Raw genomic sequence first — 14,333 nt, forward strand, 5'->3', positions numbered from 1 at the left:
GTTATCTGAGCGATGTCCGATTTCTCCATAAGCTTCTTTCAAACAACTGCTTTAACGCATTAACCTCATAACGACTCAACTTTTGAGCCGTTACCACTGCTTAACCCAATTAAATGCTTAATTGGCATTTAAACATTTGTTTATGCGGTTTAGCTCTTTATGTGCTTGTTGTATTTATAATTTCCATTATTCGAAATTTTCTTTTCGCCCCCAGGTTATAGCAGAAAAGCATTTTGCTTTGTTACTTTATTTTGCATCTAACAAAGTCTAAACACTTATAAAATGTACAAATAATGTCTGCTCGTATTATGGGCCATGGCGTGCAATCACTTGCAAATGAATAGTCCTAGAGCTCGCCTTACCTACCTCGCCTATTGGAAACATGAAATTATTTTTTATTTTCTTTTACACTAAAGCGCTATATAAAAATCCATAAATATGTACCAAGTTTTCAATATTAGGTAATAAAACTTAAGCCATGGCATGAGAGTTAAAAACGCTATATTTAACTTTGTATTGGAAATAGACACTTCATTTTGAGATATGTTGATCAATATTGATTAGAGTGTAGATTATCTAATTATAGTTGGGATAAATGGGTTAATTGGTTTCAAACAAATTGAGGTAAAATGGTAGTTATTTTCTAATAAAAAAAGAAAATTCAATTGAAAAAAATGTTCACGTTTTGAGCTATGTTTATTCGGTCTTGAAATAGTTCATACAAAAGGTTATTATCCAGTTGCAGATCGAAGGGTTCTCTATTGCAAATTGAAAAACAAAAAACCCTATTTTTAAAGTTAGGTAGAGAAAATTCCTGAAATATTTTCTATGAAAAATAAAAATTTATAGAAATTTTTTTTCCAAAAATGTTGTATAGAAAAATTAAAAAGAATCTTAAGAACGTTTTTTTTAAATTTTATAGAAAAAAAAAAAATAAAAATTTCGATAAAAAATGTTTTTTTTTTTCAAAAACAACTTTTATTAACAACTTTCAAAAATTTCATAAAGAAACTTTTTTACAAATATTTTCTATAGTAAAAATTTAAAAAGTTAAAAAAAAAGAAAAATAATTTGCTACAGAAAATTTTTTCTATAATTGTAAAAAGTTGTTTTTTTAGGAAATTCAAGCATGACAATATGGAACTCAAATGAAAGGCATTCGGAAATAGATTACGAATATAGTCAGGAAGAAGGAATAGGCTTTATAATTTGTTGATATTGAGGTGGGCGGAGGGGGAGGGTCCCCGTTACCCCAAAAACACCACCCAACATCAAAAGTGGACCAATAAGGGCAATATGGATAACAAATGAAAGGTATAGAAGAGTAGAATACGAATATAGTATTCAAAATTGGGTCCTAGTACCCAGGAAGTCGTCCTAAACCCAAAACTTCTAAAAACAGACAAATTGAACGTCCATATCAATATGGGGTTCGAATGAAAGGTATTCGGGAGTAGATAACGAATCTGGCATACAAAATCAGATCGAAGTGTAGGGGGTCACTCCACCCCCAAAAACGCCCCAAATGGGCATATGACCCATCATGATTATATGAGACTCGGTTTGTTTGTTTGTTCCGTAGAATTAAATACGAACCGCTGAACCGATTTTCTTAAAAGTTTCACAGATTGTGTAGGTTTCTGTCGAAGGAAACGTAGGTTTTATAATTTTTAGATATCGGACATAGATATTTAGATTTGGATGGCGGACCCTCCCCCTTACCCCAAAACTAAAAGTGGACTGATAGGCACAATATGGGTATGAAATAAAAGGTATTGGAGGCTTAAAAACGAATATAGTATTAAATTTTGGGTCAAAGTACTCAGCAGGCTTCCCAACCCCAAAAATCCTCTTAACAGATATATTCGACGTTCCTATCAATATGGGACTTAAATGAAAAGTATTCGGCAGTATATTACAAATATGGCATAAAACATTAGGTCCAAGTATTGGGAGGTCGCCCCATCCCCAAAAAACCCCAAATGGACATTTCAGCCAATATGACATTAAAATTTGCGTCCAAGTATAGGTGGCGCTTTTCCTTCAAAAAATACGTCGAATAGATTAATTAATGGCACTCAAATGAAAGGTATTTGAGAGTAGAAAACGAATTTGATATTAAATTTTGGAGCCAAGTATTTGGGAGTACACCTTAAATCACCCCCTAAACTGAACTTAATTTCTGACTGTAGCAATATGTAACTCAAATCAACGGTATTTAGGAGTAAAGAACGAATTTGATATCTATTTTCAGGGAGGCGCCACAGCCCCAAAACACCCTCTAAACGGTTCATATTTACCGACCATGGCAATATGGGGCTTAAATTTAAGGGATTTGCGATTGGAGCACGAATTTGACATCCATATTTGAGTCGAAATGTCTCCCCTAATAAGTACTTCTCATTACCCTAATTTTCAAAAACACCAGATCTTGGAGATAGGTAATGCGATTCGTTCCAAATTTTTTTTTGCATTCTTACAGTCACCAAAAACAGAACATGGTTTCTATTGTTGGGGTCGGGTGCCGCGGGGGGCTTCCAAAACCCGCCAAATGTATATATAGACCAATCAACACAATATAGAGCCAACGTGTTTGGGGAACCGCTCCACCCCAAAATACCTCCCTATTATAAAAAAGCTATTTGGGGTGGAAATTGTTTGATTTTCGAGAAATGGATATTCATTTTCGGGACAAACCGAAAATATTTACCAATATGATAATAAAGGACTCAAAAGAAAGGCATTTGGGAGTACAGTAAAAATGTTCCCCGGAGCAAACTTCTCACACTTCAATCAGCGCTTTGCGATTCAAGTTTAAACTCAATGATAAGGGACCTTTTTTTATAGCCGAGTCCGAATGACGTGCCGCAGTGCGGCACCTCTTTGGGGAGAATTTTTTACATGACCATGCATGGCATGCGTGCCTCGCAAATGTCACCAGGATTTAGAGGGGATAACCACCGCTTTAAATTTTGTCCGATGTTCTCGCCAAGATTCGAAAGCAGGCGTTCAGCATCATAGGCGGACATAGGCTACAGTGGCACGAATTCGATATCCTTATTCAGGGCGAAGTGTCCCCACCCTAAGAATATATTAGATAGTTTAAGAAGGCGCAGAGGAGCGGGCCCGGTTCGGCTAGTTTTCTATAAAACTTGAAAAAATTAAAAAAAATTGTCTCAACAATTTTTTGCGTTTGTTTCTTTTTTGAGACGTGCATTATCGAAGATTTTTGCAATGGAAAAAGAAAGCCAGTGTTCACAAAACACTAACCATATTAGGTTTGGAGGTTCAAGGGCCATACATTGAACAAAATTCAGAAAAAAATTTTACAGAAAATTAAAAAAAATTAATAATAAAAGCTTGCTTAGTTCGGCCGGGCCGAATCTTATATACCCACCACCATGGATCGCATTTATCAAGTTTTTTGCCCGCCATCTTATCATAGGTAAAACAAGTTCTTTGCCCGACATCTCCTAATAGGCAAACAGAGGATAATGATAAGAATTACGGCCTATCTGGGCCCAAGAAGTAAAATCATGGGTTTATATGGGAACCATTAGCGTAGGAAGGTCTCTGGAGGATGTGCCTGGCACCCCAAAAAAGATTTCATGGTTGAATAATCGATAAAAGTACCAAAAAATGCAACTGTTGTGTGCAACTATACTCATGTACGCTTGTGTGTGTTACTGAAATCACCTTAGACGCAGTGTCTGGATTCTGGATCTGGATCTGGATCTGGATTTAACTCAATCCAAAAACAAATCCTGTCCGTTTACACTGCGATATACATGGTATACATGAATGTGCATATCACACACATCCATACACATTTCTTGAAAACAGTTGCATATTTTGGTACTTTTATCGTTTATTCAGCCATGAAATCGGGTTTATTTGGGATTTTAAAATAAATCCTACAAAAGTTGAAATTTTATTTGTATTGTTAAATTTTCAAAAAAACAGGATTTTGGACTTTAATCACCAAAAGACCATAAATTCGGATTTAGTGGCCAATGTCAACGTACTTTATGTCCTTAGGTATAAACAATAACCCAATCCTTCAAATATACCTAGACAATATTGTATTGAATTACGTGTACACTGCTCACTAAAACGCATTTTATGGTTCTTTTGTCATTTACGTGCTAAATCCTGTGTTTTGACTTGTTTTACCATGCAAAAATAAATCAAGTTTTTTTTTTTCAAAATCCCAAATAAATCCGATTTCATGGTTGAATAATCGATAAAAGTACCAAAAAAATGCAACTGTTGTGTGCAACTGAATGTGTGTGACATGCACGTACATGTAACGCATGTACGCTTGTGTACTTAAATTACCTTAAACGCATTATAAATGGTTTAGTTTTGTTTTTCGATTTAGTTAAAACGAGATTATTTCATTTGCAATCTAAAATTAATTTTACCCATAACTAACACTTTACCCCACTTATTTCCATTACTAGGTTAGTATAACATATTATAAATATTGTAAAAAGCTAAGAAAAACAAAACAAAATGATTTACAGCAACTTCAACAAGTTGGAGAGAAAACCTATTTACAACAAGTCCTGTAACCATATCTTGTTGATTGAACAAAATTACAACAATGTGGGTATTTTTTTTTTTTGATGACAACTGGTTATATCGTTAACGCTAATTTGCATCAGACACATGATATCCAGTTAAATTTCAATCTGGATACTCTCCGCAAAAGTCCATGTAACATTACAAAGACATTTTCTTTAGATCGAATTAAAAAAAATCATACTAACATGCAGTAGTTGAACAGGAAATTTTATAATAAAAGCTTTTGAATTTTCGATTGCATAAAAGTCTAATGAAATGCATATAAATTACTATATACAAAGTTAAATAAATAAATCATAAAGTTGTATTAAATATATAAGCACAGTAATAAATACTTGATAATTGTTTGGCATGGTTAATCTTCGTGGCAGTCGTTTAACACAGAGATTGCCGGACAGTCATCAACAACAGTGCAGCTGTTGAAGAGATTTTAAGCATCAAACCCATTCATATCAATCATAAATTTTAAGTGGAATGTAGTTAGCAAAACATTTCATATAGCTGATATGTACCCTGAATGGAAATAGTTTTCCACTGAGGGCTGGGACTCTTTGGCATGCCTTTTTGCAAGATTCTTCTCTAGAACAGTGGACTTTTCCCTCCACCACAAGATGGTGCATATGCTTAAAAAGGCCTTTGCGGGTGATCTAAGCACTCCCAAGAATAATTTAAGCCCCCAAATTGCAAATTTGCCCATGAACCCTCCATTAAGGAACCGGGGCAAACTTCTCACATATCAATGAGTGCAGTCCGATTCAAGTTTAAGCTTAGTGACAAGTGGCCTGCTTTTTATAACCGTGTCCGAACGGCATGCCGCTGTGTGACACATCTTTGTAGAGAAGTTTTTTCAATGTTTTCACTTACATGAAATTTTAAGGCAGATACTGTAAGCTCCTTTCTCTAATTCTGTATGATCTTTGTCTTGCATGACGAATTTATTAAAACTGTCATAACTTTGCCTGCCGTCTGGCGTAGCATAGATGCCACATTACGAAAAAAATTATAATTCAAGGTTTGGTATTCTATTCTGCTTTCGGAACAGTCGGGTAAATCGTTATAAATATGTTCCGCGAGCGGAATTTGACAGTTATGTTTTGTTTTTATTTTCATACCAAAAGACGTTTTTTATCTGCACGTATGGTTTCATTATTTTTATACTCTCCACCATAGGATGGGGGCATACTAATTTCGTCATTCTATTTGCAACACCTCGAAAAATGCTTCTAAGACCCCATAAAGTATATATATTCTTATTCGTCATGACATTTTAAGTCGATCTAGATATGTCCGTCTGTCTGTCTGTCGAAAGCACGCTAACTTTCTAAGGAGTAAAGCTAGGAGCTTGACATTTTGCACAAATACTTTTTATTAGTGTAGGTCGGCTGGGATTGTAAATGGGCCAAATCGGTTTATGTTTTGATATAGCTGCCATGTAAACCAATCTTGGGTCTTGACGTTTTCGGCTTTTAGAGGGCGCAATTCTTATCCGATTTGGCTGTAATTTTGCATGAGGTGTTTCGTTATGACTTAGAACAACTGTGCTTAGTATGGGGCAAATCGGTACATAACCTGGTATAACTGCCATATAAACCGATCTTGTGTCTTGACTTCTTGAGCCTCTAGTGGGCAGAATTCTTATCCGATTTGACTGAAATATTGCACGCGGTGCTTTGGTATCACTTCCAACAACTGTGCTAAGCATGGTCTAAATTGGTTTAAAACCTGATATAGCTGCCATATAAACTGATCTTGGGTCTTGACTTCTTGAGGCTCAAGAGGGAGCAATTCTCATCCAATTTGACTGAAATTGTGCGTGCAGTGTTTTGTTATAACTTCCAATAACTGCGCTAAGTATGACCCAAATCGGTACATAACCTCGTTCAGCTGCCATATAAACCGCTCTGGGATCTTGACTTCTTGAGCCTCTAGAGGGCGCAATTCTCATTCGATTTGGCACAAATTGTGTACAACGGCTTCTTTCATGACCTTCAACATACGTGTCTAATATGGTCTGAATAGATTAATAGCTTGATACAGCTCCCATATAAACCGCTTCTTGAGCCCCTATAAGGCGCAATTCTTATCCGAATAGACTGAAATATTACACAATGACTTCTACAATGTTCAGCACACGTGAAGTAGTGTTTTTGGTTCTCAAAGTTAAAAGTTTTTTAACTTTTGTGAGTTGTTTTTTTTTTGTTTAATTTGTTTGCAGAGCTGCATTTTTCAACGCGACGCTCCTCAACGCGCTCTTTTCGCCTGAACAGCTAAACAGCATACTCAGCTATACGGCCACTAAAGCCTTCACGCCTAATATGGGCGATTATCTAACCAAATGACGAAACAGGCAAAATTCTTCAAAAAGATAAAATCCCGTTTACACTGCTCATTAAATCCGCATTTAAGGCCCTCGTCATCAGATTTTTTCAAGGAAAAACAGATGGTCGAACCATTAAACGTGTAAACGAGGTTTTACACCGCTCATTAAATCCGGATTTAGGGCTCTCGTCAGCTGATTTTATAAAGGGAAAACAGATGATGGAGCCATTAAATCCGGATTTAAAGAGCAGTGTAAACGGGGTTTAAACGGTGTTTAAATATAACAAAAAAACGATATATGAAAAAATCTGATAAAATCTAACTAAAAATACGCGCCCTAAATTAAAACGCCTGGCGATTTATTTATATTCGGGATAAGGGTTGATCACTGTTCGCGTTGAAAATCCATATAAAAAAACAAACGGAAAAGTTTACCGTTTCGCCATAATATGTTTTTTCGTCTACCGAAAACGTGCTCTTTTGTGACGTCCAAAAAAGCACAATCAAAGTCGGTGTGCAAAAAGTCGTTTTCTTACGCTAAATAAACCCTATCGCCAAACTTCTCATTGTAACTGAGTGGTTGTTAGCGACCGTGCTCACATGTGTTTACTTAAGGTAAAAAGTGTTAGTGGATGCCTCAATAAGAAATACTTTTTTATATATATATAAAAATATAAATAAATGTAAATAATATTAAACAAATGAAAAACTTTATATGTATTTGGCCATATCTGAAGTTATGTTTTTTGGCGTCAAAGTTATGTTTTTTATGGTCGAATAAAGTCTTAATTTTAGACTCTTATTAAAATTGCCTATCGTTAAGAAAAAAATATATTTATTTTTTAATACATATATATAGTGCAGTGCTAATACGTTGGACGACAGAATTCTACGTTTGCGTTGCCACTAATTGCCTTACAAAAGCAGAACATATGTTCACAGCGCTGCATTCACCCTTGATATATATATTCAGTGTGACAGTGACAGAGAAGAAAAACGAAAAAAAAAATCTAGGAATTGGAACAAATTTTAACAAATTCTATATTTGCTGTAGTTTATTAGTTATCTACAAATTTCAAATGCAAATATTCGGCTAGTTAATGGGCATGGGAACCATGTGATTGCCATAAATTTGTAAAAAATCCAAGACTTTTTAGCCATAAACCCCCCAATAAGAGAGTGGTGTGTTCGTCGTAGAATTGTCAAGTTTTATTGTTCATTCCTTCTTCTATTGGGAAGGATACCTTGGTAAGAAATAATGGAGACCACTAGCTCTTTATTTTTTATTAGTTTACTTGAAGAAAACACAATTTACCAGCTTTGAGTCTTTTGCAATAGATACAAGTGCAATGGAACAAATAAAAGGCTCGTCGTCGTCGTCGTCAACGGTGGTGGCGGAGAGTACGCAACACCACCAACAACAACAACAGCAGCAGTCAAAGAAAAAATCTAAAAATAAAAAGAAAACCTCCAGAAATGAAATGACATCGAATGTGGCGAGTGGTGCTAGTGATGAGCAAACTCATGTGGGGTCAGTGGATGCTGTAAACGGTCTCAAAGATCAATTGAAGCAACAGCTGCAAATTGGCAGCCCCAGCACTAGCAGTAGTAATAATGTAAAGGTCAATGGCCTTGTAAATGAAAATGATACGAAAATGTATGCCTGCACTAACAATACTCCACCCGCCGCCTCCTTAGCCGTTGCCGAAAACACAAAAAGCCTATGTTGCGAAGGTGATGGTGATGGTGATGGCGATGATTCTAGCCATCCAACAACCATTTTGAATGGTCATCATAAGCATGTGGAGGAGGGAACAACAGGCAAAAAGTCCAAACGAAAACCCAATAACAAAAAGAATCCACCCTCAGAGTCAATAGGGTTAACAAAACAGGAGAATGGTCATTGCGCTATGGCCCCGCACCAAGAAGATCTTCATCTTCACAATGGTTTTGTACCCGCCAACAAAGACACTATAACAGTGGAAAGCACACAGCTGCAGCAACAGCCCATAGCCAAGGCACAAAATGTTGAGATCAAAGTAGAGGAAAAAACCTGCAACACTGCCATGACCAAAACAAAACCTTCCGACGACGAACAACAAACTACAACTAAAACAGATGATGCTGATGATAAAGGTTCCTCAGAAGGCAATGCGACTGCTGAAGCCGGTGCAAATGCCTCCTCAACTGTTTTGGACTTATCAAATGTTCATATTGAATACAAAGAATATGAGTCTGAGCTGCAAATGCATGTAAGTTTAGTAACCATAAGCCTGCATATGGATTACACACTTCATTTTTTTTGCTTTTTTTTAGGATATAATGCGTTTGATACAAGCAGAACTATCTGAACCATATTCAATTTACACCTATCGTTATTTTATATATAATTGGCCAAAATTATGTTTTTTGGCTGCCCATGGTAATGAATATGTCGGTGCTATAGTGTGCAAGCTGGACATGCACATGAATGTGAGGCGTGGCTACATAGCTATGTTAGCGGTACGCAAAGAATATAGAAAATTGAAAATTGGCACAACGTTAGTGCAAAAGGCAATTGAGGTAAGTGTGAATAAACCAAAAGACAAGGGGTGTGGTTACTTCATTTCTCAAAAGTGACATACAAATATGGGCAGGATAAGGATTGCTTTAATAAATGGTATATCTTATATTGAACGGATATTCAATTGATCAATCTTTTCCTACACTACAATTTTGAGTTCTGTCAATATTCTAATTTTGTTTTTTTAATATTTGGAAAGCGGGCTTGATCAGAAATGAGTTTTGTCATCTTATCGCAAACCTACTTTTCTTTATCAAGTTGTGGTTAGTAGCAGAAAATATTGGCCTTTTCAAATGTTATACGAAACACTTCACTGTCTAGACTACCACATTTTTGCATAGATTTCCCTAGAATTACAAAAGATTTCAAGTATTTACGATATTTCCATGTCTTCTGAAAGGGTGGTCATTTATCTTATCCAATATGTATCATTTTCTTATCTTTTTTCCGTTAAAGCTGACTAACAGCAAATTGAAAGACAGACATTTGATAAAATGTTGATAAGCTAATGCCATTATACCCATTGAAAATATTAGTAATAAAGGCTTCTATCACAACATATCTTGGTTTTTTAGATTGTTCCTACTTGAAAAAGAATGTTAGCTTCGAATTCAGGGGCATTTTTATTTACCTTGACCGATTTCAAAAAAAAACTTGGTATATGTACTAAGAAAAGTAAAATATCTTGCCTTTAAAAACAAAACGGAGTATCCCTCTGCAATTTATATTGATGCAGGCTAGTTAAGATTGATGAGATTTTGAGTTTGCTTCAGATGGGCTTCAACTCGATAAGGTAAACGTTTTATCTATAGAAGATTCTGCCCGTAAGAGGTGAAATAGAGGACAGGTAGAGCTTAAGCAAAACCGAGTATACACCCCAACTTGATTTCTTCCGATTCAGTCTTAACTGGAGAGACAAGTTCGCGATATCCTTAAAAAAACGTGGTTTGACTACCGTATCAAAAGCCTAAGTCACGAGTCACAAATACCTTCTATGGCATGAAAAGACCTGTTAAACCCTCGGCTCATATCTACCGTGATGACTTGCGATGCAGGCGTCGTGCCATGATATTTGCGAAATGCATGCACTTCCAAACTGTCTAACAAGCCTCAGGAAATGTAATACATTGGCTACTAGCGAGAGAAGAGAGATCGGTGTGTAGCCTACTTCTTCACTAATAAAACCATTTATTTTTATTTTTAATTGCAGGCCATGTTAGCTGACAAAGCCGATGAAGTTGTTTTGGAAACTGAAATGAGCAATCTACCCGCTTTGCGTTTGTATGAAAATTTGGGCTTTGTAAGGGATAAACGTCTCTTTCGTTATTATTTAAATGGCGTAGATGCATTACGTTTAAAATTGTGGTTTAGATGAGATTATTTATATAATTAGAAAAACAAAAGCAACAGCAACAGCAGCAGCAACAACAACATATTATGTTTGTAAACTATTTAAAATTATGGAAATAAAAACTTTGCCCATACAAAGGCAAACACAAGAAAAACAATGAACAACCATAAGAAACGCAAAACAACACCACCAATAAATAATCCGAATACATAATAAATTACTTTAATGTACTTTAATTTGTGAGCTTTTATATTTTCTTTTTTGTTATTATCGATATTATTTTGGTTAAATATATGAAAACAAAAAGAAAAACAAAAATCAAACCGGAACAAAAGAAATAAAGAAAAAAATCAATACATATTATGTAGCACAAAATTCAGTTTATTAGAAAATTTATTACTTTGCTTGCAATCAAAACACACGCAACCTCTCTTTTACTCTCTCTCTCTCTCTCTCTACCTTGAACTACTCTTTATGCTAAAATTCTTTAAGTATATTTTATAAAAATTTAAATTATTTCGAAAGCTTCTATAATGTGGCAAATTTTTGATTAAAAAAAATCATTGCTGTTTTGTATTATTATGTGTTTTATAACCTTCTGAAAAGCTAAGCAATTTTATAGCTTGGCTTCAAAAAAATTAACAATTGTGTTTGCTTATATACGTTAAGCCAACCTACACTTGTACTAAAACATTTTAAATAGTTGTTTTTTTTTATTGTCACTTGCTCTTTCAAATTTTATACTTTGTCTAGAGATTTTCTATATAAGTATAACCTAAAACAACTCAAAAAAGCCAAGTGTCTTATGATAACTAGAAAAAAAAAATACAAAACAGGTTACTTCTAATCCTTGGTGTGTTCTGATTCAAAGGGTTATGAGATGAGTGTAAAAATTTTTAGAATAATTTAAAACTACATGTTAAGCTCCAAGTATTGTTTCAAAGAATTTGATCTAAATTTCTAGCGTATGACCAAAAATAAGGCCAATTTTTGAAGAAAAATAAAATTCCATCTCATGACCTTACCCTATATTTTTAGTTAGTGATAATAACTAATATCATCTATCTTAACGAAAATACCTTTGAACGTTAGTTTGATTTTTTGTTTAAACACTTAATAAGCATTAAACCAATAAATTCATAAAACAGCAAAGATGACTGCAATAACCCCACCACCTCCATCAACACCTGCTCGTTTTTTTTTTTCCTTAAATCTGTCGCCCCTGCGCTCCTTATGTTATGTAATTATGTTTCGAAAATGCCTAACATATCTCAGTGTAGACGCTAGAGATAGTGTAGAAAATTACAAAAAGCATTTACCTTCTTAGCCTTTCCTCCTTTTCTATCTATTCGTTCGCTCTTTCTCTATTTCGATTTTAATTCTTTTGTTTTTTAAGAATCTTGCAAATTTTTTCAAGAGTTCGCTCATTTTGTAAACGATTTTAGGTTAAAATTAATATCAGTTTAATTCTACAAATAACAATTATTTATAATTTGAAGAAAATGATGTAAATAAAGATAAAAAACAAGCTAAAACTCCATATATATTCAAAGGCAATCAAATGTGTTTTTTTATTAAAAGAGAAAAAAAAATATATAAAAATCAGCGTGGCTTCACTGATGATGCGGAACAAAAAATCATTTTTAATTTATTGCCGATGAGAGATTTTTATTCAAAGAAGATGACCAAACAACATATCCACCATGCTTTTCAGATGTGCAGATCTTAAAAACTACGCTTTTCGATGGTCAGAATGAATGGGCTTTATTGAAGCTTATGGGTCGATTATAGATTTAACTACACAAAAAAAAAACAAAAAAGTAAAAGCCTGCTTAGTTCGGCCGTGCCGAATCTTATATACCTTCCACCATGGATCGCATTTGTCAAGTTCATTGAATGACTTTTTCAATATAATGGGTTGCCCAAAAAGTAATTGCGGATTTTTCATATAGTCGGCGTTGACAATTTTTTTCACAGCTTGTGGCTCTGTAATTGCATTCTTTCTTCTGTCAGTTATCAGCTGTTACTTTAAGCTTGCTTTAGAAAAAAGGTGAAAAAGTATATTTGATTAAAGGTCATTCTAAGTTTTATTAAAAATGCATTTACTTTCTTTTAAAAAATCCGCAATTACTTTTTGGGCAACCCAATATATATAAGCAACATCAACTTTTTGTCCGATATATACCGCACTTGTGATGACTGTTAGAAGTCATAGAAACCAACCACCTCCAAAATTTCAGGCAAATTCAGGCTATATCATGTAATCAACCGATTTAGACCATACTTGTTGGAAGTCATACCAAAACGACCTATGCAAAATTTCAACCAAATTAGTGCATTTGCTGGAAATCATACCAAAACCCCACGTGGAAAAGTTCAGCAAAATAGGATAAGAATTGCGCCCTCTAAAAGCTCAAGAAGTCTAATAGGGAGACCGGTTTATATGGCAGCTATATCAGGTTATGAATCGATTTGAACCATACTTTGCACAGTTGTTGGAAGTGATACCAAAACACCTCATGCAAAATTTCAGCCAAATCGGATAATAATTGCGGTTCCTAGAGGCTCAAGAAGTCAAGACCCAAGGTCGGAGGTGTTTAAGGTTTCTACAAAAGATTAACGATTATTTCTGGTACGAGCTATTATTAGTCTTAATTCGTAAGGACTAAAACCCTTTCCCTTAGGGAATGGTAGTTTTAATAACCTTTCCCTTGGAGAAGGGTTGTTTTAAGGCCCTTTTCCTTGGGGAAGGGTAGTTTTAATACCCTTTAACTTGGGGAAAGGTAGTTTTACCTTCGCCAAACGAAAGGGTAGTTTTAGTACCCTTTCCTTTGGGGCAGGGTAGTTTTAATAACCTTTCCACTTGGGGAAGGGTAATTTTAAAACCCTATTCCTTGGGGAAGGGTAGTTTTAATACCCTTTCCCGTGGGAAAGGGTAGTTTAAGTACCCTTTCCCGTGGGAAGGGAAGAGTAGGGAAGGGTAGTTTTAATACCCTTTCCCTTGGGGAAGGGTAGTTTTAATACCCTTAGGGATGGGTAGTTTTAATAACCTTTCCCTTGGGGAAGGGTAGTTTTAATACCCTTTCCTTTTTGGAAGGGTAGTTTTAATACCCTTAGGGATGGGTAGTTTTAATACCCTTAGGGATGGGTATTTTTAATACCCTTTCCCTTGGGGTAGGGTATTTTTAATACCCTTTCCCTTGGGGTAGGGTAGTTTTAATACCCTTAGGGATGAGTAGTTTTAATAACCTTTCCCTTGGGGAAGGGTAGTTTTAATACCCTTTCCTTTTTGGAAGGGTAGTTTTAATACCCTTTCCCTTGGGGCAGGGTAGTTTTAATAACTTTTCCCTTGGGACAGGGTAGTTTTAATACCCTTTCCTTTTTGGAAGGGTAGTTTTAATACCCTTAACCTTGGGTCAGGGTAGTTTTAATAACCTTTCCCTTGGGGCAGGGTAGTTTTAATAACCTCTCCCTAGGAGCAGGGTAGTTTTAATAACCTTTCCCTCGGGGAAG

General features: G+C 35.2%; 1 protein-coding gene across 1 annotated transcript; it reads left to right on the forward strand.

Annotated features, from left to right (window-relative positions):
- The first annotated feature begins 7,880 nt into the window (after nt 1-7,880).
- LOC106087852 (N-alpha-acetyltransferase 30A) lies at nt 7,881-11,056 on the forward strand. Its single transcript, XM_059366747.1, has 4 exons — nt 7,881-8,154; nt 8,245-9,158; nt 9,223-9,468; nt 10,680-11,056. The coding sequence occupies exons 2-4, from the start codon at nt 8,256-8,258 to the stop codon at nt 10,842-10,844; spliced, it is 1,314 nt and encodes a 437-aa protein (XP_059222730.1). The 5' UTR covers nt 7,881-8,154; nt 8,245-8,255; the 3' UTR covers nt 10,845-11,056.
- Nucleotides 11,057-14,333: the final 3,277 nt, after the last annotated feature.

The sequence above is a fragment of the Stomoxys calcitrans genome, chromosome 4, assembly GCF_963082655.1.
Source record: "Stomoxys calcitrans chromosome 4, idStoCalc2.1, whole genome shotgun sequence".
Lineage (NCBI taxonomy): Eukaryota > Metazoa > Arthropoda > Insecta > Diptera > Muscidae > Stomoxys > Stomoxys calcitrans.

Coding starts and splice junctions, on each gene's coding strand:
- LOC106087852 (XM_059366747.1), top strand. CDS start 8,256: ATGGAACAAATAAAAGGCTCGTCGTCGTCGTCGTCAACGGTGGTGGCG. Junction 9,159..9,222: donor AGTCTGAGCTGCAAATGCAT/GTAAGTTTAGTA, acceptor GCTTTTTTTTAG/GATATAATGCGTTTGATACA. Junction 9,469..10,679: donor TAGTGCAAAAGGCAATTGAG/GTAAGTGTGAAT, acceptor TTTTAATTGCAG/GCCATGTTAGCTGACAAAGC.